This window comes from Crinia signifera, chromosome 3 (genome assembly GCF_055691185.1).
Source record: "Crinia signifera chromosome 3, ASM5569118v1, whole genome shotgun sequence".
NCBI classification, from domain to species: Eukaryota; Metazoa; Chordata; class Amphibia; order Anura; family Myobatrachidae; genus Crinia; species Crinia signifera.
In genome coordinates this window covers 262,957,429-262,979,820 of record NC_139219.1, presented here as the reverse complement: position 1 = coordinate 262,979,820, position 22,392 = coordinate 262,957,429, and the positions used below count along the sequence as shown (strand labels likewise).

Sequence of the window (22,392 nt, the reverse complement as noted above, 5' to 3'; positions counted from 1 at the left end):
TGGGTGGCAATACCCTACAGAAACAGATAGTGGTAGATGCTCAATTAGTTCAGTAATATTACTCAGGTGCATGAGGGAGGGGTTAATACTGAGTACGTAAAACAAGACATTGGTTCCCTCCAGCTCACTGAATGGTATTAGTAACCAATCTTGCACACTACATAATAATAGAATTCAGAGATATTGGTTACATATACCTGTGCAGGTGTATGCTATGCCCCCAAGCCACGTCAAGGCTTCTCTCCCAATATACAGAGAAGCCTTGACGTGGCTTGGGGGCATAGCATTCACCTGCACAGGTATATGTAACCAATATCTCTGAATTCTATTATCATGTAGTGTTCAAGATTGGTTACTAATACTATTCAGTGAGCTGGGGGGAAAAAATGTCTTGTTTTACTTACTCAATACCCTATAGAAGCCTATGGGCTTCTTTTCACCGCCCGATGCCCCCGCCACCAAAATATAACATTTTATCAATTATAGCCACTAATGCAAATCTTGTCTTGTGTGAGTTTGTTTTCTGCAGCTTACCTTCTATTTGGTCCATGAAATCATACCCATTGGCATTGTTCAGTGCTGGGTACATATTGAAAAGATTTGCAACAAAAGCCAAGTTCAATTTAGGATTCCCAGAAACCACATCTGAAGGCGACACAAACTGCCGGCAGCCCAGCTTGTCTGCTTGGTTAAGCATGTAATTTGCTCTTTTCAAATCATTGGGCTCCTGCCAATACAAGACATATACAGATATGTGGCGTATACAGTATGGAGGTATGATTTCATATTCATATACAGTAGGTAGTTCTGACGGATGTTTGTGGGGCATGTGGGTAGCATTACGGACGATTTCATAAATCTATTTTAAATAATAATTTCAAAGAACAGGAAATAATTATAAACTCACATTAAATCCTGAAAAGTCTATGAAAACCCCTCCGGCGCCCTCCTTGGGAGCAATCTCTCTCAGCAAGCAGAAATAGGCTTTGGAATCCTGTGGTAAAAGGAAAAGTCAGTCTTGCATACTGTACGCATGTCTACCACAGTAGTTCCCATACACACTAGGTGACCCTGGCCGCCAATATAGTAAATAATATCAGCAGTGGAAACGTCTTCTGTGGAGTGATGAATCGCGCTTCTCTGTTTGGTCGTCTGGGTTTGACGGATGCCTGGAGAACATTACCTGCCTGACACCATTATGCCAACTGTAAAGTTTGGAGGAGGGATAGTGGAGGAGGGATAGTGGTATGGGTCTGGTTTTCAGGGTTTGGGCTTGGCCCCTTTTCTCCAGCGAAGGGTAATCTTAATGCTTCAGCATAAAAAGACATTTTGAACAATGATACAGCATGCTTCCAACTTTGTGGCAACAGTTTGGGCAAGGCCTTTTTCTATTCCAACATGATTGTGCCCCAGTGCACAAAGCAAGGACTATAAAGACATGGTTTGAGTTTGGTGTGCAAGAACTTGACTGGCCTGCTCAGAACCCTTACCTCAATCCTATTAAACTACTCATCCAACATCAGTGCCTGAACTCATAATTGCCATACAGAATGAATGGGGACAAGTTCCCACAGAAACACTCAAAAAAATATTGTGGAAAGCCTTCCAAGATGAGTGGAAACTGTTATAGCTGCAAAAGGGGGAACAACTCCATAGTAAGGTATATGTATATGAATGCAAAGTCATTACAGTCCCTGTTGGTGTAGTGGTCAGGCGTCAGAATATTTTTGGCCTATAGAGCATTCATATAGAAGGTTCACTCCTTCTGGCAATTTCCTTCTCAAATGGACAAAACCATTCTGATTGAGTCGGATGGCTCCGAATGCAGTCGGATGGCCGATGGTTGGTGTTTGCGCATGTGCAGAGGCGTATCTGCGCATGTGCAGAGGCGTATCTGCGCATGTGCGAACGCTGCGCACATCCGAATACGGCGTGAATTTTGTACAGTAACGATCGGTTGGAACAATCCGAACAGGGGGTGGAGAGGGGCGTGAAGGGCTGTTTGGGCTCATTACCATATGTATACGCCCCGCATTTCATGGGCGTTCTCATGAAAACGCTGGTACATATGGTAATCCGGCCGTGATGCACGTGTGGGGGCGGAAATATGACCGTCTGGATGCCAGCTGCCCGCCCATATCCCATCGAATGATGGGGGAGGTTCTCACATATGGAGGAGGTGTTCACATGAAAATTCCACTCGCGGTCCGTTCGGTCGGCGTCTTACCGCATTGATTCGTACGGAAGGCGGGGCTAAGAACACTCAGTTCCTGTCCGAAAATACGCATCCGACCGATTCAACTAGAATAAGGGCCCATGTGCACTGCAGGTGGGGTAGATGTTACTTGTGCAGAGAGAATTAGATTTGGGTGGGGTTTTACTTCAAAGTGAGATCTATATTTTTTCCCTGCACAGAAACAAAATAACTCACCCAAATCTAATTCTCTCTGCACATTTTACATCTGCCCCCCTGCAGTGCATATGGTTTTGTCCATTTAAGAAGGAAGTTGCCAGAAGGAATGAATCAGATTAACCCCTCTGTTATGAAATGCAAAAGCAGCCACCATATCCTTCTGTTTTTGGGAGCTTGGCCACGATAGCTAACTTCATCTATAGATACAGATGGAGCAGCTCTCAGTGGAGCTGCTCCTGTAGATAGTATTGGCAATCACCACTGCACACCATCCGACAGAGGGAAGCACATGCACACGAGACGCTCGTGCGTCCCATTCTGTCGGAGCTCACCGCCGCCCTGCGCCGGCTCCCCGCAGCTTTCCTGTCTCCCCCGTAGCCCCCACTCACTCTGCCCCTTTACCTGAAGCAGAGATGGGTAGGGAAACCACTCCCCGCCACCGTGCTGACGGGGACGTGAGAGCGTGTCAGACTTTATGTTAGGCATTGTGTGAAAAGGGAGGATTGGAAAACAAAAATCCATTAGACATTTATTTATAAATCTTTTCAAAATATACCATACCCTCCAACTGTACCGTTTTAGCCGGTACAGTACCGTTTTTTAACGGTTTGTACCCCCCCCTCCCAGCGCCCTCTCCCCTTGCAGCTGCTGAACCTACCTGGATTGGAGCCCTGACCTGAGACCTGTACCTGCCTGGCCTGGCCACTTAGCAGGGGATCCAGGTGAGCAGAGACCGGGGGTGGGAGGACACAGAGGCCGGTGTGTGTGTCTGAGTCGTGTGCAGCATGGTCTGTGTATATGAGGTGAGGAGGTGAGCAGCAGCATGTGGCATGCAGTGTGTGTGCGCTCCTGATCCTGTGTGAGTGTGTCATGTCAGCCCGGTTTCAGTTTGGGGTAGTGGAAAGTAAAAAGGGTCCAGATCATGCCCCCTTTAAAATGGTAACACCCTCTATCTATGGCCACACCCCCTGGCCTGTACCATGACATCGCCATTAATAATGTACTTTACATTTGACTAAAAATAAAATATACTAGTACTAAAGTGTTTATCCCAGGGCTACCTTTACTATTGTGACTGTTAGGAACCATGATTAATGGTTCAGTTCTGTTTTGTGTTCTGTTCAGTTTGTGTTTGGCATTTGACTCTCTGGTGGCCTCCAGTGGTAGGTCTGTGCCAATACAGCTCAGTATTCTGTGAGCTCAATTTATTCACAAGTCTGCCAGGTAAGGAGCTTGTTATTACAGCTTGGGAGCTGTCTGGATCTCTCTCAGCTGATTAATCACTTGAGCCCTTCATAGGGGATTCTCTCTAGCTCTGCCCTGCCAGTGATAGCTTCTAGCTTCTAGTAACCAGCTTCCTGTTTCCTGTGCAGGTGGCTGCTCTGTTTGAAGTTCACCAGCCGTTTGCTGGTAATTTGTAAGTTTCTCCCTGCACTTAGCCCAGTGTAGCCTTCCTGGCATTTGGCAGATTCAGCCTGCTTTCATTCAGTTACAGAATCCTGTCTGTCTGCTCCAGTCTGTCCCAGTCTGCTCTTTACCATCCTGAGCTGCTGGATGGCCCTTGGTCCGGCTGTGCCTGTTCCAGGTTCTCCAGTGGAGCCTGGCTTTGTTCTTTAGTTTTTTTTATAAAGATCTGGCAAGCTGCCATATTCCTTTGTTGCTTAGTTTTGTCTGAAGTTCCTTTGATCCAGCTCTTCCAGGTGTGGAGAGGCCCAAGGTAGTGGGCATACGTTTGCTTTGGGGTACCATGTGTTTGTGTACTTATTATTTACTTTAACGTGTTTTAGGTTGGAGGCACTCCGGTTTGGTTGTGTCCGGTGTCGGTGACTGGGTCGCACTCCCCTTCATTGGCCTGGTGCCGTTAGCCAGGTTGTTTCCCCAGGCAGGCCCAGTAGTTAGATTACCTTTTGACTGTACCCTTAGGGGGTCCCCGGTTCTTTGTCCTCTCATAACTCCTGGCTGCACTGGAGCTTAGGTGGGCTTAACTCTCTCCCTTTCAAACGTGGCGGCTACAGGCGAAACCTAGTATCTGCAGGAACCGGTCACCTAACTTTGGGGGTCAACAGAGTCAGCGTAGGGTCCCACCGTGGCTGTCCTAAACAGCAGTCCCGGCTGCGGATTCACACCCGAAACCGTAACAGTGACTGTTTTATTTCAATAAAAGTTATTTGAACTTGGACAGATACAGTAATAGTATAGTAAAGAACACTTTAAATAGTAAAGTAATGATACTGTAAAGTACTGTATTGCTCCTGCAAAGTGCTTTAATGCTTAATGTACCTTAATATCTCCACTGAAGTTTCTTATATTTGGATACTGAGCATTAGTCAGATGGTAATTCACCCAGCGGAGAAGGAGCTCCTCAGGGGACAGTTTCATTAAGTCTTCCAGTGTTTCTCCATCCTTCAGCAACGCAATAAGAGCTGGAGAAGAGGCCAAACACTGTTAATCCAATTTTTCTTTAATGAATCATACATGAAATTAGATCTTTCAGAATAACCTAAAGAGATTTTTTTTCTGGTACACATGCTTAAAAGTAAATGTGTAATATATAACATTGTAAAAAATATTAATTCTTAAGACATTGCTACCGTTTGACAATCTTCCTCTTCGAGAAGCCCAGAGAGGAGACTGTCAGCAGCACTTCGGGGGGGGGGGGGGGGGGGGGGAGGGGGCTGGTGTAGACGTAATCAAGCCACGCCCCAAATACTGCAAATCCCACAATTCGCAGGTCTTCGATGAGTGGATGGGGCTAAATGCCGCAATTTGCATCTTTAGCCCTGCCCCCTCACCGAAAAGCTGCGAATTGCTGGAAACAAACGCTTCCGCAGAGAAGATGCGGGGTCAGGGGGCTGGTATACAGGAGGGTCGCCCACATTTCCGGGGGGGGCGGGAGGAGTATTCGATTTTTGGGAGCCTTCTGGCCATTCTGGGAAGTTAGGCAACCCTGACCTATTTACTGTTGACCTATCATTTAAATACCAAAACAAACAGAACTGTTGAGTATTAAAGTGAAAGGTTTACTATCATTTTCACCTAATATTCAATTATATTTTTTGGGGGGGGAGGGGGGCTCTCTTTAATTTACCTTCATTCTTGGAGATTTCAATGTCGGCAAACAGTCCAGCTTTGATAATCTGCCATAACAGGCCCAAAACCAAGTGCGGTTTTCCTTCTTTTAAATCTTGTGCACCAATATTCACTACTGTGCAACCAATGGCAGAGGCTGAATTCAGTGCTAGATTAATATTTTCCTGTAGAAATATTAAAACAAATTATTAGAGAGCATTATAGTTGTCATAAACTAACTGCTTTAAATGTGGATATTGTTGCACAACTATATGCATAAACATATGAACAGCCTGTCCTCCGCTTGTTAAGTAATAAATAATGGCAGAATAATTTATAAATGAACAACGGTACAAAAAAGAAATGTTCATTGAGGCAATAGTAATAAATTAATGATGGAGGTCACGATGCATACATGCTGGCACTTCTTGTAGTTTCCTATAGCTCGTTACTCGATGTGATCATTTGTATTTGGAGTACTGAAAAGATTAGGTGGAAGTGTTGAATAATCAAAACTTGTTGAAAATTATATGAGAAATGAAGCATACTAGCCTACCATCACAGAACAGCAGGGAGGATGGAACATGACGAGATGAAACGCTGAAACGCATTATCTTAGCCGTGGCCCCCACTGTGCAATGCTGGAAATCTTGGCATTACTTATTATGTTACGCCATGTCTCCAAGCTGCCCCCTGCACCATGTTTTGTGCCCCCCACCCCTACTGTGCTCACTTGCCTTCCTTATCTCTTTACACTGTACCTCTCTCCCAGCTTTGTTAAACCTCCCCTAGTACAGAGACTGGATGAGCACCTGAATTTTCGTTTCTTGGTGATTTTTTTGTCACTTTAAAAAATGTATAGATTTGAGCAATTTGAGCACTATGCATCAGAATGATGCACTGTTCAAACATGATCACCACCTTCTGACCAAAGCTGGTACTGCAGCATTTGTCCCCTCAATCGCTGTCATTTCCCAAGCAGTATTTCTTAATTAATAAGAGATTCCAAACATCTCCAACATTCACTACAGTATAATCTACAATCTCCTCTTGCTACTAATTCAGAATTATAGTAGTCCTGAAAAGCTAATGATTCTGCAACATAATCATTACAGTGTTAATGAGCAATTTAATTGTAAAATACCTCAAACAAAATAAACAGTACAATGTATATAATCACTCACTGAAATGGTGAATGGCGTTAGCTTTGTTGTGTTGATGGCTCTCTCATCGATGGTGTCTGGCTGAGATAAATTTATCATTTTGCTAATTGAGGAAAGCACAAAAAAGAAAAGAAAACACTTGTTACTGTACTTGCTGTAATTGTTTACAAACTGTACCGCTTCTTATAGTATGTCTCTCTACACTGTAAAATGGAATTATAAATTAAAAATAATTTAATGAATTACTTACCGTATGTTTGTAAAGTATCATGATGATTGCAGTTTTTGCCATGTGAAATTAGAATAAACGATTTCTCCAATCATGGGACCCATTTATCAAGAAGTCATAAAACTCATAGCGTATGATAAATAGTGTCCCAGCCAATCAGATCCAAACTCCAATGTTTTTTCATTGTGAAACATATGACTGATGGGAGCTGATTGGCTGGAGCACCATATAATATGCAACAAGTTTTATTATTCGCAAACAGTTTTATCGCTCATTCATAAATGATCTCCATATACCATATAAACATTGGGAATTAAAGCAGTGCCAGGCTATTCTGTCACTTGGAGCCTAATTCTGTACAATAATGTTAAAAATAACATTGTAATATTGTTACTACTACTACTACTACTACTACTAATAATGTTAATAATAATGATTATTATTATTAGAGAAGTGCATGAATATATGGTACAATATGGCAGCATCTGCACAAGTACAAAGGTTTGCACCACGTATCCTAACTAATCACGTCTCTGCTTATTTTAGGTCTGTATGGATACCAAAGGAATGCAGTGTAGATTACTGCCAGACTATGGACAAGATAAGAGGCATGAGATGATTGTATCTGGAGTAAGCTAGGGACTCCGTTTAGAACATGAATCATGCTGAGAACCTGTGACCAATATAGTGGGGACTATACACTGCCCCCCCACTCGCCAACCCCATACTGCCACCAATACTCACTGTCCAGAACTTCAAGTGAAAGTGTGGAGGTGGCGACTTGGAAGATCCACATTCATAAGCTGCATTAAGTACAACAAGGGTGTCTTCCTCATAGACATCCTTATTTGTGTGATAGGCAGACTCGGTGGTGCGCCCCCAGATCCCCAGAGTCGAATTTCCCATTAGGCACGTGAGGCACGTGCCTAGGGGCGGCACATGTTTGGGGGCGGAACTCGGATGCTTGTGATAGTACGGTCAGCCCGAAATGTACCAATAACTGCAGATTATCCACTGTACTGTACCATATTCCATCTTAAATAGAGTGTAAATGGATAGGACATGCAGAGACTGTCCCTGTAACTGTCCTACTTAGTAAATATGCATACAGAATAACAAATAAAAATGTCACAGTGATACAATTAGGCGGCGGGGAGGGGGGCATTATTGTTGTGCCTAGGGGCGCCCTCACCCGTAAATCCACCCCTGCAGATCCCTGCACCCTAAGTAGAGGCCTAATGCTGCCTAATGGTAGGCCTGGCCCTGGCCACTATTAACAACATTATCCATAGTAACTATTTCATTTAATCTAGTTTTTTTCCCCACAGCAGTGATGAAAATAGCGGTCACCTCTGAATCATGTGCGTCGTTGTAATGACTAAATATCCCACCAAACTCACACAAATGCATCTCATTAAAGGTTTATAGGTGAAGACTCAATCTACTAATGCGTAGTATGATGTCAGAGTGACTTTATGCGTTTTACAATTATCATTCCAGGAAACTATTATGTTGTTATACTATCAACTTCCAGTATACATTAATAATAATAAAATAAAATATATTACATGATAGAGGAATGTTATTCAGATGCGGATGAAGCCAGGTGTTATCAGTGCTGCTTGTAATAACCCCCTCCTGATGTATGGTAATGCAGCAGGAGACGTCTATTACAGGCACATACCTCCTGCTGCAGTAGTGATCTGTGCTGTGTCCTAGCACACAGCCTCGGGTCACTCACACGCCATCAGGCAGCTTCGTGCCACACAAGACGCCTGCTGCTGACACCAGGAAATCGTCCAATGGCCAATGAAAGAACTCCCTGGCCTCTTCCTTCCCTCTAAACATTAGTGACACTCCTCCATTTGGGGACATAGAGGCCATTGCGACTAAATGTTGTGTTGACCATTGTTGACAATTTGAACCTGTTGACTTTTTGACCTTGTCGACCATATGCTGTCCACATATCAGCTGAATACCACACTACTTTCCTAGGGTTTTAGTTGTATAATTTACAGAGCTGAATGTTCTGTATATGAATAATGTTATATTATTAGTTGTATGCTAATAATTTAACATGGAAAAGAAAAGAAAAAATATGATTTATAATAATTAGTACAGGGGTTCTAATATAAATGTGTTATCACTATACTCAGTCTTATATTATAATCTATACCAGTGGTTCTCAGAGTTTGGGTCCTGACCAGACCCCAAAGTGGGTCACGACTCACGAACATCTGAGGATGGGGTCGCGACTCCTGCTGATGACTTCTCTGATCTCTCACATCAGTGACCGAGGGAGTCTGAAAAATCAGTTGAATTGTCTGTTACTTTAGACTCCTCGCACCACTGACAGAGATCTGAGGAGTCATAAGGCAGGCTTTCCTTCACACATTGCCTCCTATGCTGCCGTGCATGTGTGGACTGCTGACCACACACATGTGGCGGCCATTCTGAGTAACTTGCTGGAGTCTTGTAATCATTTTTATTATCTGACACTGTCCCAGAGCAAAATAGTTTGAGAACCCCTGATCTATACTATTAGTATGTGTTCAGGTTACAGGTCAAGTAATATAATGAGTGTAGCCTTCATGATCAATCTTCTTCAGGATGTGCATACATTTTAGTACAGGGCATTATTTTCTGGCACTTACCATAGCAAGATTCCATCCCGTAGTGATGTGAAGAGGCTGTTGTTGGATGGGTCCATGGGCAGAAGATGCTGACAGTGTGGATCATCTTTTAGTGCTTTATTTAACCAGTTAACAAAAGCCACTTTCTCTTCCTCTGAAATAAGTAGCAGCACAGAAGAGTGAGAGGATGTAGGCACTGACATGCCCCATGATAACCCCAGTCCCGCAGCAGGATGTCAGAGTATCCCTTACCACTGCTTTCACTAAAGGAGGATGAAAGTAGAAGGAAGTGGAGGCTGCTGTATCTCACCTGAATAGGAATGCTGTGTTCCCTGGCTGGAAATCGCAGATGTGCCTCCTATCGCTGTTATCCCTTGTCTCCTGTTGATTGACTTTCGGAATGTTCGACTCACATCTTTACTTTTCAGATCTTGCATCAACTAGGTATATAAAAGTATAAAATCAAATAGTAAAAATAGTTATTTAATATTACCATCGTTTACCTAAAAACAATACTTTATTACAGATATGTCTTATATACTGTAGCTCCAGTTATACCAAGTAGCCCACTCTGGCATACCGGGGTCCATAGACCTATGCGCTTAATATGTGTCTTTTTCACACCAATAAAACAACCAGGAGCAACAAGCATCACTTTTTAATTTCAAATCAATATATACAATGGCACTTTAGCTTTGCCCTTAAAGAGCCCTGTGGCATATTTTCTTGGTGAGAAAGTCACTGCTCCAGTTACCTACCTGATTCTCTTTTAATGCAAATCTGAGTCACCTTTCGTTTAATTTGCTGGGACATCACTGTTCCTGTCCTGACTAGACCTGCTCTTTTACGCGGCTCCATACAGTGCATTTTCTGAAGCAATTCTGCATCATGATTGGTTAGAGAAGGTTCTCAAAATATAACCTGATGCGGCTGGGTGGGGGTGGGTTTGGATTGGGGGGGGGAGGTAAATATTTATTATCCCTACTCCTTAATTTAACAAGAGCAGGTTTTCCCAGGTAAAAGCCTAAAAGGTATGATTAACAAGCTGAGAGATACTGTAGGTGCTCATTTGCACTACCTATGGCAATATTAAATAGTGGAATTGCTTGCACTTTAAATTATTTTTTTTAGTTTGTATATCCCCATATTGATAATCACATTACTTGAAGAGTAATGTTATATTGACAGTAGTGTTAACCAGGTCCATTTAGAGATGTATTGGGCTCAGAGACAATGAAATATGTTAAAAATGGTTAGGTATAGGTTAGTGTTAGGCTATAGTTAGGATTAGGCTGCGGTTAGGGTTAGGCTGTGGTTAGGGTTGTGTGGCAGCTACAGTATTCTTAAGTGGTGGTTAGGGTTAAGAATCGGTTAAGATTAGGTCGTGGTAAGGGTTAGACTGTGGTTTGAGTTAAGCAGCAGTTAGTTTTAGGCATACCTTCCAACAAGACTAATTCTAGGAGAGACAAAATACTCTGTTCCTGGACTTCCTTGCCAGTGGCAGTTGCAGAGATGGGGCTGCAGTGCAGTCCAAAATTCAAATAGGAGAGTCACACCTAATGCCAGTGAGTGCTGAACTGTGATGTTTGGGGTGGTAGTTGGTGTGGCTCCCTTATTTGAATTTTGGACTGTGCTGCTGTCTCACCTCTACAAATGCCAGGAACAGAGCATTTTGGGCGAGATGTACTAAGCCTTAAAAAGTGATAAAATGGAGAGTGATAAACCACCAACCAATCAGCTCCTCTCATTTTTCAAACCCAGTCTATAGCATGACAGATACAGTATGAGCTGATTGGATGGCATTTTATCACTTTTCAAGCTTAGTACATCTAACCCTTTGTCCCTCATGGAATGGGTCCTATAGGAAGGTATGGATTTAGGTGGATGTTACAGTTCAGGTGGAGGTTAGGGTTAGGTGGCAGTTAGGGTTAGGTGGTGGTTAGGGTTAGACGGTGGATACGGATGGCTGTGGTTAAGGTTATTCAGCAGGTAGAATTAGGTGGCAGTTAGGGATAGGTAGCGGTTAGGGATAGGTAGGGCTCAAGTACCCAAAAACCCAATATCAACTTTTTAACTATCTACATGCTCAATGTCCACATTATAACCATGTCAACACTATGAATGTGGACGTTTAGACCATGCTGACATTTTGGTGATGCCTTATGTTTTATGTCAGAGATTTAGAACCATTGTATTTGCTAAGTGACACAAGTACTGGAGGATTGTTAAATCAGTGTGTGATCTGATTGACTCTGGGGTCCTCTGTATTACACTAAGAGGGGAAAATTATGACATAAACTACAGCCCGTAATGCGACATGTACAGGTTGTTACTTGTTATAGGTGACAATAATGTGCTTAGGACATGGCGCAAACAGTAATGATTATTAATGAGCAAGAAGCAACAGAAAATTAGAAATCTGTCACCTCCATATAATACTAGCAACCAAATTTTAATTCACAGGTTATATAACTTGCAGATACTGTAGCATGTTCTCACTGTTTGGGTGAGTTATTCTATCAAAAAAATGCACAAAGCTAGGAGCACCGGGGAATGAATGGGTCATGGGAGATTACTATAAATTCAGGTGACTGCAATACTGCACTTCTCCCATCTTAGACCACAGATGGAACAGGCCACTTAATGTACAGACATATCACCTGCTCATTTTACAGATATGAGATACAAGCAAGGTTTCCTTATCACATACCTTAGACTTTCAAACCTTAGTAAATCCATGCCTCCATAAATTCAATCTGTGTTGAAGCCTTAGGGTCTACTAATTATTACTTATACAGGTATATGTACTTAGAAAGTATAGTAAATCTCCAATGAAGGTACAGTACAATGAGCAATACCAATTATAGTCTAAAAAATGAAAATAATTTACTAGTATATAGAGGTTAAACATTAGTCAAAAGATATAATTTGATACAATATTATCAGATAATTGATGCATTATGGACCTCGGCTTGTTAGAGGTTCAGAGGTCAGGATTTGTGCACTGTTATCCGCTCTCCAGACTGCTGCAAATTTTGCTTAATTATCTCTCATTTTACATATTTTTCTCATATTTCCCTGATTCAGAGATGTACGCTAATGCCACCGCAATTGGGAATTTGTATGCAACAGCTGTGTGAAAATATGCAAATCCCACAGATGTCAGAATTTGTATTGAGATGTTCGGTGACAGCATCTCTGAACCGTTGCTTGTGCACAAAGAAGCAACATACGGACCCACATCAGTCAAACATCTATGGTCATGCAGCATGGCACCGAAGCTATTGTAACTGCAACCAGGGCCCTGAAGAAGCTAACCTGCGAAGCGCGTGCTGGCTAACCAGTGCGCAGGCAGAGCGGCACATGGACACTTTGTTATTTTTATTACAGTACATTGTGATTTACTGATAATGTAATCCACCAGCCAGATGACCCTGCAGCCCTTGTAAGGGTAGCGAGAATCATTCTGTGCGGTGGCTTCCCCCTCCCTGCACTCCCGCCTCAGACTGCCGGTCACCGTGCACAATACCACGGTACGAGTGACTGACAAGCAGCCGCAGGCGGTATCCTGAATCGGGTCCCCCGCAGACGAGCTCGCTGCGGGAGACCCAGAATAAAGGTCTTATTTCCATCACTCACCCTTGCTCTAATATACCCCATTGAGGGAGAGCGATATTATTATTTGTGAGTGACCAGTCCGTACAGGCACTCCCAGTTGTGGTTGGGCTACTAATATAGATTGACTCAGGATACAATCTAATTGTTATGGGAATCCTAATAGAATTACATTGTGCAATAACACACTTTTCAGTGTGACTAGGGGTAGAGTGTGAATATAGCACAAACAGGGATACAATTTTGATTCCCTATACCTTGTTATCACATCAATAAGTATACATAATTTATACAGTTATAGACAGTGAACTCCAGTGGGCTGCCTGCCTTCCACCCTGACTTTTAACACACATGTATCGTGAATTTCACCACTGAATGTTGTATGTTATAGTTTTTAAATATTTCACAGTTTTTAATTGATTGTCAATAAAGGTTCATTTTTAACTAATTTTGGTGCATCATTACAAAAGACAATCCAAAAGGCACTTTCCTCACAACTTGTTCTACTGTATGTTTAAGTGCATGACTCTTCCCAGAAACCTCTGCTGCAGCAGTGACATATACTGTATATGATATGTACAGGTTGTAGGCTGTAGTGTAGCATTGATTCTGGCACAGTAAAAGAGTTCATCTCTTCTTTGCATGCATCATCCATCTTTCTGAATTTATCATTGTAGAGGAGATGGTACTGTGGGGACAGGTATAACAGGGCCTACTACATACTTACAGGCCTGCACTACAGTTTTATTTCTGTTGCATTGAATTGTCCTGTTTAAGCTTATGCTGCTTTACTCTTTTGTATTTTGTGGAGGAATTTTACGTATAAATTTTATTTTAAAACAAATACTAAAATCTAGCAACATATAGTAAATTATTGCAGCAACAGCAATGCCTTTATGCAGGAAATCTTGGGCTTGATTTTGGTTCACATGTTCCCCTGCATGTACTCGCAGGGGAGCAATGTTTGACTAATGCGCAACGCTGGGCGTTCCTATGGAAATGAGGCAGTGACGCGGTTGCCGGTGGTGGGCAGCTGACATTACTGGATGTCAGCTGCCCGCCGTGTCCTCGCACAGGGTGCATGCAAAACTAAGACACCTGAGAGTGTCTTAGTTTTGCATGCACATTCCACATCATTCAATGGTCGGTGACCATCGAATGATGTAGTCCTCACTCCCTAGGTTGCGAATGAATGTTGATGCAAAACATTTATTCGCAGCCGTGTGGGCGAATTTGCCGTGGGAAGGGTGGCAATGTGAGTGCGGGCGGCTTAAAATTACACGCAGCACTGCATGTGAATCAGAATAAGGTCCCTTGTGTATAAGTATGCCGACACAGAAATGCAGAAGAATATCGCTATACAGGCTGCTGAGCACAGATGTATTGCTGTACCTAGAAGCAAGCTGTGATTATGGGAGGAGAGGCCTTCATATCTACATTCCTGTACCTTACTCCAGGACTTTGGATACAACTACACAGTACCTATAGTATGTACAAGGTCTTAAGGGTGATAGAGAATCTCTGAATGGTTCACAACTGGGAGGATGATTCTGCTCAGCCGGATGTGGTGCAACATTGGGCTGTGTGGAATTGGTATAGTTACAGTCTGTGCACTGTAAAGGTGTCTATATGCAGGTATACCTTTACTTTTACCTTTACATTTAATTGGTTAAACCAGAAGCACGTGACGCATTGACAGAATAGCTACAAAGGTGTAGTGGTACATGGAAGAACCTCTTGGATAAGATAGCTGGTAGACATGGAAGGGTACTTGTGTATTATCATGGCGCCCATCGCATCGCATACCACTAAATAGGGTATGCGATGGTATGCGATGGTATGTGATGCGATTTCTGCGTGAAAAAGCCCAAATGTACAATTAAATATCGCATCGCATGCCATTAAATGGCATGCGATGCGATGGCATGCGATTTTTAATTGTACAAGCAACCTGATGGGTGCCTACAATGTTAAATGCCCCCAGAATGTAAAATGCCCCCCCATTGTCAACGCGACCCCCACTATCAACGCCAACCCCAAGCGTGGCGAGAGCAGCAAGCCCGCGAGGGGCGGCGGTACGCGTCATCCGACCTTTTCATACCCCCACTATCCACGTCGGCGTGGAGTTGATCTCAGATAGTGTGGCCAGCGTGAGCCCGAAGCGTGGCGATTGCAGCGAGCCCCGTGAGGGGCCGCGGAATACATGCTCGCCACACTATCTAAAGTCAACTCCACGCCGACGTGGATATTTGGGGTATGAAAAGGTTGGAGGACGCGTACCGCCGCCTCTCGCGGTCTCGCGGAGCTCGACACACTTCCAGTTGGCATTGATAGTGGGGGTGTTGTTGACAATGGGGGTGCATTTAACATTGTAAGCAATGCTTGTACAATTAAAAATCGCATCTGATCGCATCGCACGCCACTATATTGCATGCAATGCGATGCGATGTGCTGCAGTACGATCAACATCGTGGGTGCCGTGATAATACACAAGTACCCATGGAGGTGACTGAGTAAAAGTAGAGTAAGTGCTGTAGGTGGGCAATGGTAGACTAATTCGGTCAAATCTTAACTACTAACACACCAGGAACAGACAATACTCACCAAAACAAACTCCTCAAAGTCGATCTTCCCATCTTTATTGCGGTCAGCTGCTACAAATATTCTCTCGATAATCTCTCGCACACGGTAGCCAGGAAGCGGGAGGTTGGCTTCTTTGAACAATTCTTGGAGTTCATAGTCATTAACAAATCCACTATTGTCAGCATCTGCAGCAAAGAACCACAAGGTTTAATTTAATAAATAGCAAATTAAAACACAGATGAAGCACTGAACTTTTAGGGCCTGGTTCAGGTTGGCTTGCTTGGCAGTGTACATTCACTGCCTTGTGACCCCATAAATGTCGCCCGGCCAAACGTTAAAGCTAAACTCAGATAAAGATGTTTCTAATTCTGCCAAGATGTAACTACACTTCGGGCCTAATTTAGAGATGAACACAATGCAGATGGTTTACGTACATCACCTACTGGCTTTAAATAGAATTTATTTAACATAAATGGACCTGACAGAAATAAAAACTCTAGGGGTGACATGTAATAGGATAACATTTTTGGTAAGGTTCCAAAATCGCACTAAATCGCATGTTTGAAATCGCAATTTTTTTGGGGGGTAGAAATGGAACTCGCCTGCGATTTGTGTGAATTTTAGTCACGGAAACATGCAATTTTTTACACATGTGCGATTTTCGGTAATATATATTTTTTAAATAGCGTGGGGTCCCCCAACCCCCAAGCATAACCAGCCCTGGACTCTTGGTTCCAAAAATATGGGGGGCGGCAAAAAAACTGGGGGTAGGGACCAGCACTGGGATCCAACAGCCAGCGGTGTCATGCCACAGCTGGGGGATACTTTTTATACAAGGTCCCCTGGCTGTACCATGTGCACCATGGCTGGTCAGCTCTGGACGAGGTCCGTGGGGGATCCCCCTTTCAGGACTGAAGCCTGGTGGCATCCCAGGGCGGTGGACGCCAGTCTAATCTGTGTTAAAAATTAGAAAAAAAAACTCTGTCATCTCTGCCACTGCTCACTCGGCACTGACAGGCTGCTGTAGCAGAGACGGGAACCCTGTGGCTGTCTGTGTCTACTAAAGCACCAGCAGCCTGACAGTCACCATGTGAGCCTGGCGGCATTAAGGCTGCTGGTGCTGTAGCGAAGAGGGACACCCAAAGGGGGACCTTGTGTGGCTTGACACAGCTGGCTGTTGGAGCCCAATACTGGTTCCAAAATACGGGGGACCCCCAGTTTTTTTGTCCCCCATATTTTTGGAACCAGGACTGGTCCAAGAGCCCAGGGCTGGTTTCAGAAATATGGGGACCCCATATGCTTTTTGGACTGGCTCAACCAGTCTGAGGCTGGTGTGGCTCAGGGGGGGGGGAACCCACGCCATTTTTTTCCCTTTTACACATTGGGACAGAACCATACACAGATCTCACTTATCTGTGCATGGTTCTGTCAAATTCGCCAGTCTGAAGCTGGTTTATTGTGAGTGTGAACTTTGGTAACGTTTACCAAAAATCACACCCTATTAATTTGCGAATTGTATACTTAATGGGAAAACATCTAAATGCAATTTGAAGTGTGCAAATTTTCCGATAGGTCAAAGTGTGCAAGTTCACTAGCAAAAAGTGCGAATTACGCAAAACAGGCAAATTCTGAAGTTTTTTTGACTAAAAGGCCAGAATTCAATGCTCCCGATTCACCGTTTTTTTTTTTCGCCGAATCGGGCTGTTTTCACTCCTTGCAGTGAATCTTTTTCACTGAAAATCTGATTCACCCTATTCAATGTTCAGTGTTCGCCGAAAGCGAACAGTGACTGTCGGCCAGGTCTCAGTTTCATGCTCGCTGCAATTCGCTGGTGTATTTCAATGGGGTTTTCACTAGGATTCACCGAGAGTGTACTCAATGCTAGGATGGCAAATTGCTTTCACCCTGATTTTTGCCATGATTCACCAGTTTGCATTCGACATCTTTTTAAGGTGAACTGGAAAGTGATCTTTTAAAATAAAGGGTTGTTTGTTTTTTTGGTGTAAAAGAATCAGATTTTTTTTCATGTGAAGGGGCATGCTATTTTTATCCATGTGCTTCAAGCACATTAATATGTATTTAATTTTTATTTCTTTTTTTTTACTTTTTGTTTTACACATTGGCCAGCAGGGGGCCGGGAGCCGCTCATTCGATATTCATTTATTCACTTCACTATGGTCCCGGCTTGTTACGTACGGGACCAGAGGAGCGGCTCCCTACTCCTGCCTACCCCTGTCCTGTGCCAGCATTCCCGGGGGGCAGCCTCTGCTGCCTGTGCCCCGGGAGCCCTCCCCCACAAATTCTGGGGCAGGCAGGGAGGCTTACATCTCCCTACCTGCCTCCATCCCCCAGTTAAAATTCGCCAGCAGGGGCAGCGAGCCCCTGCTGCATTGAATAGGGTGACAGGGAGGGCTGGCAGCGAATGCTGCAGCCCTCCGGAACCCTGCGAATGTGCAGCGAATCCTAAACAGAATTCACTGCACATTGAGAAAAAAATCATTGAATACTCCCCAAAGTCTCAAAAGTCAGAAAATCTCATCCTATTACATGTCACCCTAGATCAGGCCTGCCCTAGATCACTGATTTAAGGACTGCATTATAGTGCTGCAATCAGAGGTTTCTTTTACAGCATTGTATCTGCTCAAAGTACAGTGTATATACTGTTGCGCTTCCATAAAATAAATAGTTTTCTTCACAGATCAAAGATAAATAAAATATTACCTACTGTACAAAGGAACTTTATTACCTTTTTTTTTAATAAGTAATATGTAACAAGCACTGGATTCAGCTGCAGAAAGGGAAAAGTCATACATGTTCTGAGCACTCTCTGTTGTAATGCTGACAAAAGGGAATATTCCAAGGGCAGACGAGCTTTTACAGGGCGGAGATGATGCAGTGAAAATGGTACAGATTCTTATGGTGGCATAATATGTGTAAGCGGTGCATAGCCCTATAGGGGTTTATGTAAGATGAGAGTTGTATTGAAGATGTAATAGAACAGGGGTGGCCAACCAGTCAGAGGTAAAGAGCCGAAAAATATCGGAAGTCAAGCTAAAGAGCAGGCATCATGCTCGCGCCAAAAAAAGGGGTGCAGTCTATTTTGACCCCTTGGGTGGGTGTGATACAAATATGGCTCCAATAGTGCAGTGCCATATATACATATGCCCCCAACAGTGCCAGATACACTTATGCCCCCCACAGTGCCGGGTATGCCCCCACATTGCCAGAAAGCTGGTATACCCCCACGTTGCCAGAAAGCTGGTATGCCCCCACGTTGCCAGAAAGCTGGTATGCCCCCACAGTGCAACAAACTGCTATGCCCCCACAGTGCCACAAACTGCTATGCTCCCACAGTGCCACAAACTGCTATGCTCCCACAGTGCCACAAACTGCTATGCTCCCACAGTGCCACCAACTGCTATGCCCCCACAGTGCAACAATCTGCTATGCCCCCACAGTGCAAAATTCCCCGCAGCAACACTCACCATTGTTGCTGCTGCTGCCGGGCGGGGAGAGGACAGTCTGGCGTCCCCCTGCAGACCTGTCATGTCACCGGCGGGAGGAGAGCACAGCACAGGACACCAAGCGTCTCCTTCCCCCCTCACTTCCCTGTGACTGGGCCGTCCACTAATCAAAGCTCACGGGCCGGCTCCTGATTGGCTACCGGCCCACAAGCTCTAATTGACGGATGGCCCAGTCACAAGGATGCACAGTAAGGGGTAGGAGAGATGCGCGATGCACGATCTCCCTCCCCTCAGAAGAAATAGGGATTTGGGGGGACGGGCAGCAGTGGGAGAAGGAGCCGCACCTTACAAGGGGGAGAGCCGCATGCGGCTCGCGAGCCGCGGGTTGGCCACCCCTGTAATAGAATCTACTTCTTATTTAAGGGGCATACACACGTATAGGTGTATGCTAAGATATTTTGCTAAGCTATTTAGGGTAGGCGATTTCCCTGTGTCCAGATCTCCCATGGGGAGCACATACACATGCAGAGATTTGTGATAAGCGATTTTTCTTAATAAAAAAAAGTGGGTAGTGTATCAGAATGAGAGATCTCGATCACTATTGCTTATTCTGTACACACAGAGAGATTTGCAGTCACTTGCTAAGCAATTTTACTAGATTTTGACTGCATGCACTGACTTAGTTTGCAGGCGATAGCAACTCAAGGGGCCGCGCATCAGGGTATACACACGGAGAGATCTGTGCTTACTTTCTAAGCAAACTAGTCAGATTGCTTAGAAAAGAACACAAAATCGCTGCGTGTGTATGTCCCATAACGCATGCGATGGGTTAAAGCACTGTGCGTTTTAAACAATATGCGATGCAATTTGTATCTCATCACACTGCCCCATGGGCACCTTAACACTAATGTCAACATGCTGATGTCAACATTTCACATGTTGAAATTTTGACATGTTGCCTATCAACATTTTAACAATACTGACATCATAACTTTCAACATTGTGGTGTCAACATCATAACTGTCGACATTGTGGTGTCAACATAATAATTAAGCTCATCAGCATTAGAGATTGTAGTGAAGTAATGTTGCATTGCACTGGTGCTTTAGTATCCACCTCTGATACTCACAGCAAGTCTGATACTAGTGTTAAATAAATAGAGCCCTCTGATTCAGAGATGGGTGCTACTGCATCCACACTAATGCCCGTTGGCAGTTGCAGGTACAATAATATGCTACTGCTAGTTTAAGCCTTCTCCTTGTGAACTATAGTGGATCTTCTTGGATATATGTTGTGGATGTTTGCTGTACACTTGGAGTTAGCTTGGACAGGACTAGAGAAACAGAGTCTAATGCATCAGTGTCCTACACCACAGACTCCTCAAGGGGTTTGGGCTTCGATGTACCCAATACACAGGTCACAGCCCTTTGACTGGGTTGCAATGTAGAGGCTGGTGGGTATGAAGGAAATTGGAGCATAGTTGCCAGGAATGGGTTAGAAGTAGGGATGAGCGCTGGGGCCGATGATTTGTATCTGTATTTGGATTCGTCATCGAGCGGCGGTGAAAAGCTTTGGATTTGGATTTGTTTTCAAAAATGGTCAAAAAACGCCCAAATCATGTAATTTTGGGGGTTTCTTTGTCCCTAGAGTAATATTAACCTCAATGACATTACTTTCCAGCCCTTTGCAGACAATTCTAACTACTTTACACCTCACAATATTGTTTTTAGGGCAAAAGGTTGCACCGAGTTAGCTGCATTACTATGCCATAACTTCCAACAGTCCCGATTTTAGCGGGACAGTCCCAATTATCAGGGCCTGTCCCGCTGTCCCACCCACGGGTGGCAGTGTCCCGCGGTATGGGGGGGCTGTTGGGAGTCCCCCCCTGTCAGCTGCTAAGCAGCGGGGAATAAACGCTGTGCGCATGCGCACAGCGTCTATTCCCGCAGCCAGGGGGCTGGGGGCATGGCTAGAGGCTCATAGAGCCTCTGGGTCAAGCCCCCATAGCGGCAAAATGGGGGCGTGGCCTCGCGGGAAAGCCGCAAGTATAGGCCCCCCCCCCCCCCGGAAAATTTCGCCTCGGCTACGGCGCGCGGCAGCAGCGTCCCGCCGGCTGATTTCACAAAGTTGGGAGGTATGACTATGCTAAGCCACACAAGTGTGCAGCACAAACATGTGGCTCATCTAGGAGTGGCACTGCAGCAGCAGACAGGATGGCAGTTTGAAAAAGTAGGCCTCAAAAAGCACATAATGGCAAAAAAAAAGGTGCAAGATGGAATTGTCCCTGTGCCACCCACGCACCCTTAGCTTGTAAAAAAAATGACATACACATTGCACAGTTGAACACAAACCAGCGATGGTGTTAGTATTAGTAGTAGTACCATATTCGTCACCATGAATGATGGCAGCAGCTGGTGCGGGAGTATTTCCTCCAAGCTGTTTGTTCTCCATTTTTACATTCAATTTAAATAAGAGCACAATATTTTTTTTCTTGTTTTTGAGGACAGAGCTTGTACAACTCTGCTTGGAGGCTGAACAATCACACACCCACCTTCTGACAGTATATACTATGGGTGTTTTACACACAAAGAATGAAGAAAGATGAGAAAAAATTATTACAATTCTTTAAATGTGTTTTTAATGCACAGCTTAGACAACGCTGCTTGGATGCCGAACAATCACAAACCCACCTTCTGACAGTATATACTATGGGTGCACTACACACAAAGAAAGAATAATTAAAGACGAGAAAAATTGATTAGGATTTTTTAAATTGAATTTGTTTTTAATGCACAGCTTGTATAATGCTGCTTGGACACAGAACAATCACACATGCAACTTGTGGTGTATACTATTGGGGTGCAGTATACAGCAAAAAAATAAAGAACAGCAAAATGTATTTTTATATTGTATTTCTTTTTTATGGACAGGCCTTTGATAACACTGTGTGGACCGTGGAGGCAGAACAATCACACACACAACTTGTTCTGCTTCTGACAGTAGTATATGGTGTATTGGATTGCAGTGCAGCACACCACAGTGACCACACACCGCAATGAAAAAAAAATGACTCATCTGGCATATGCCTGAATGGACAATCTGCTTGCAGTCGTCTTATAGCAGTAGCAGTTAATTTGTGAACGATTCAGCGTCTCCATATGCAACCGCTATCAGCGGCACACCCACAATTTATATAAATACGGTAAATCAGCCAAATTCATCT

At 44.0% G+C, this 22,392-nt stretch overlaps 1 protein-coding gene across 3 annotated transcripts in view; it reads right to left on the bottom strand.

Annotated features, from left to right (window-relative positions):
• The window catches only part of PLS1 (plastin 1), a 132,586-nt gene that overhangs the window by 40,249 nt on the left and 69,945 nt on the right, over positions 1 to 22,392 (bottom strand). For all 3 annotated transcript variants that reach the window (XM_083174763.1, XM_083174765.1, XM_083174764.1), the window contains exons 3-10: positions 15,727 to 15,890; positions 9,818 to 9,947; positions 9,529 to 9,661; positions 6,667 to 6,748; positions 5,502 to 5,667; positions 4,694 to 4,836; positions 908 to 994; positions 535 to 727 (exon numbers count right to left, since the gene is read on the bottom strand). In XM_083174763.1, coding sequence (XP_083030889.1) covers positions 535 to 727; positions 908 to 994; positions 4,694 to 4,836; positions 5,502 to 5,667; positions 6,667 to 6,748; positions 9,529 to 9,661; positions 9,818 to 9,947; positions 15,727 to 15,890 — 1,098 coding nt within the window. The remainder of the gene's footprint in view (positions 1 to 534; positions 728 to 907; positions 995 to 4,693; positions 4,837 to 5,501; positions 5,668 to 6,666; positions 6,749 to 9,528; positions 9,662 to 9,817; positions 9,948 to 15,726; positions 15,891 to 22,392) is intronic.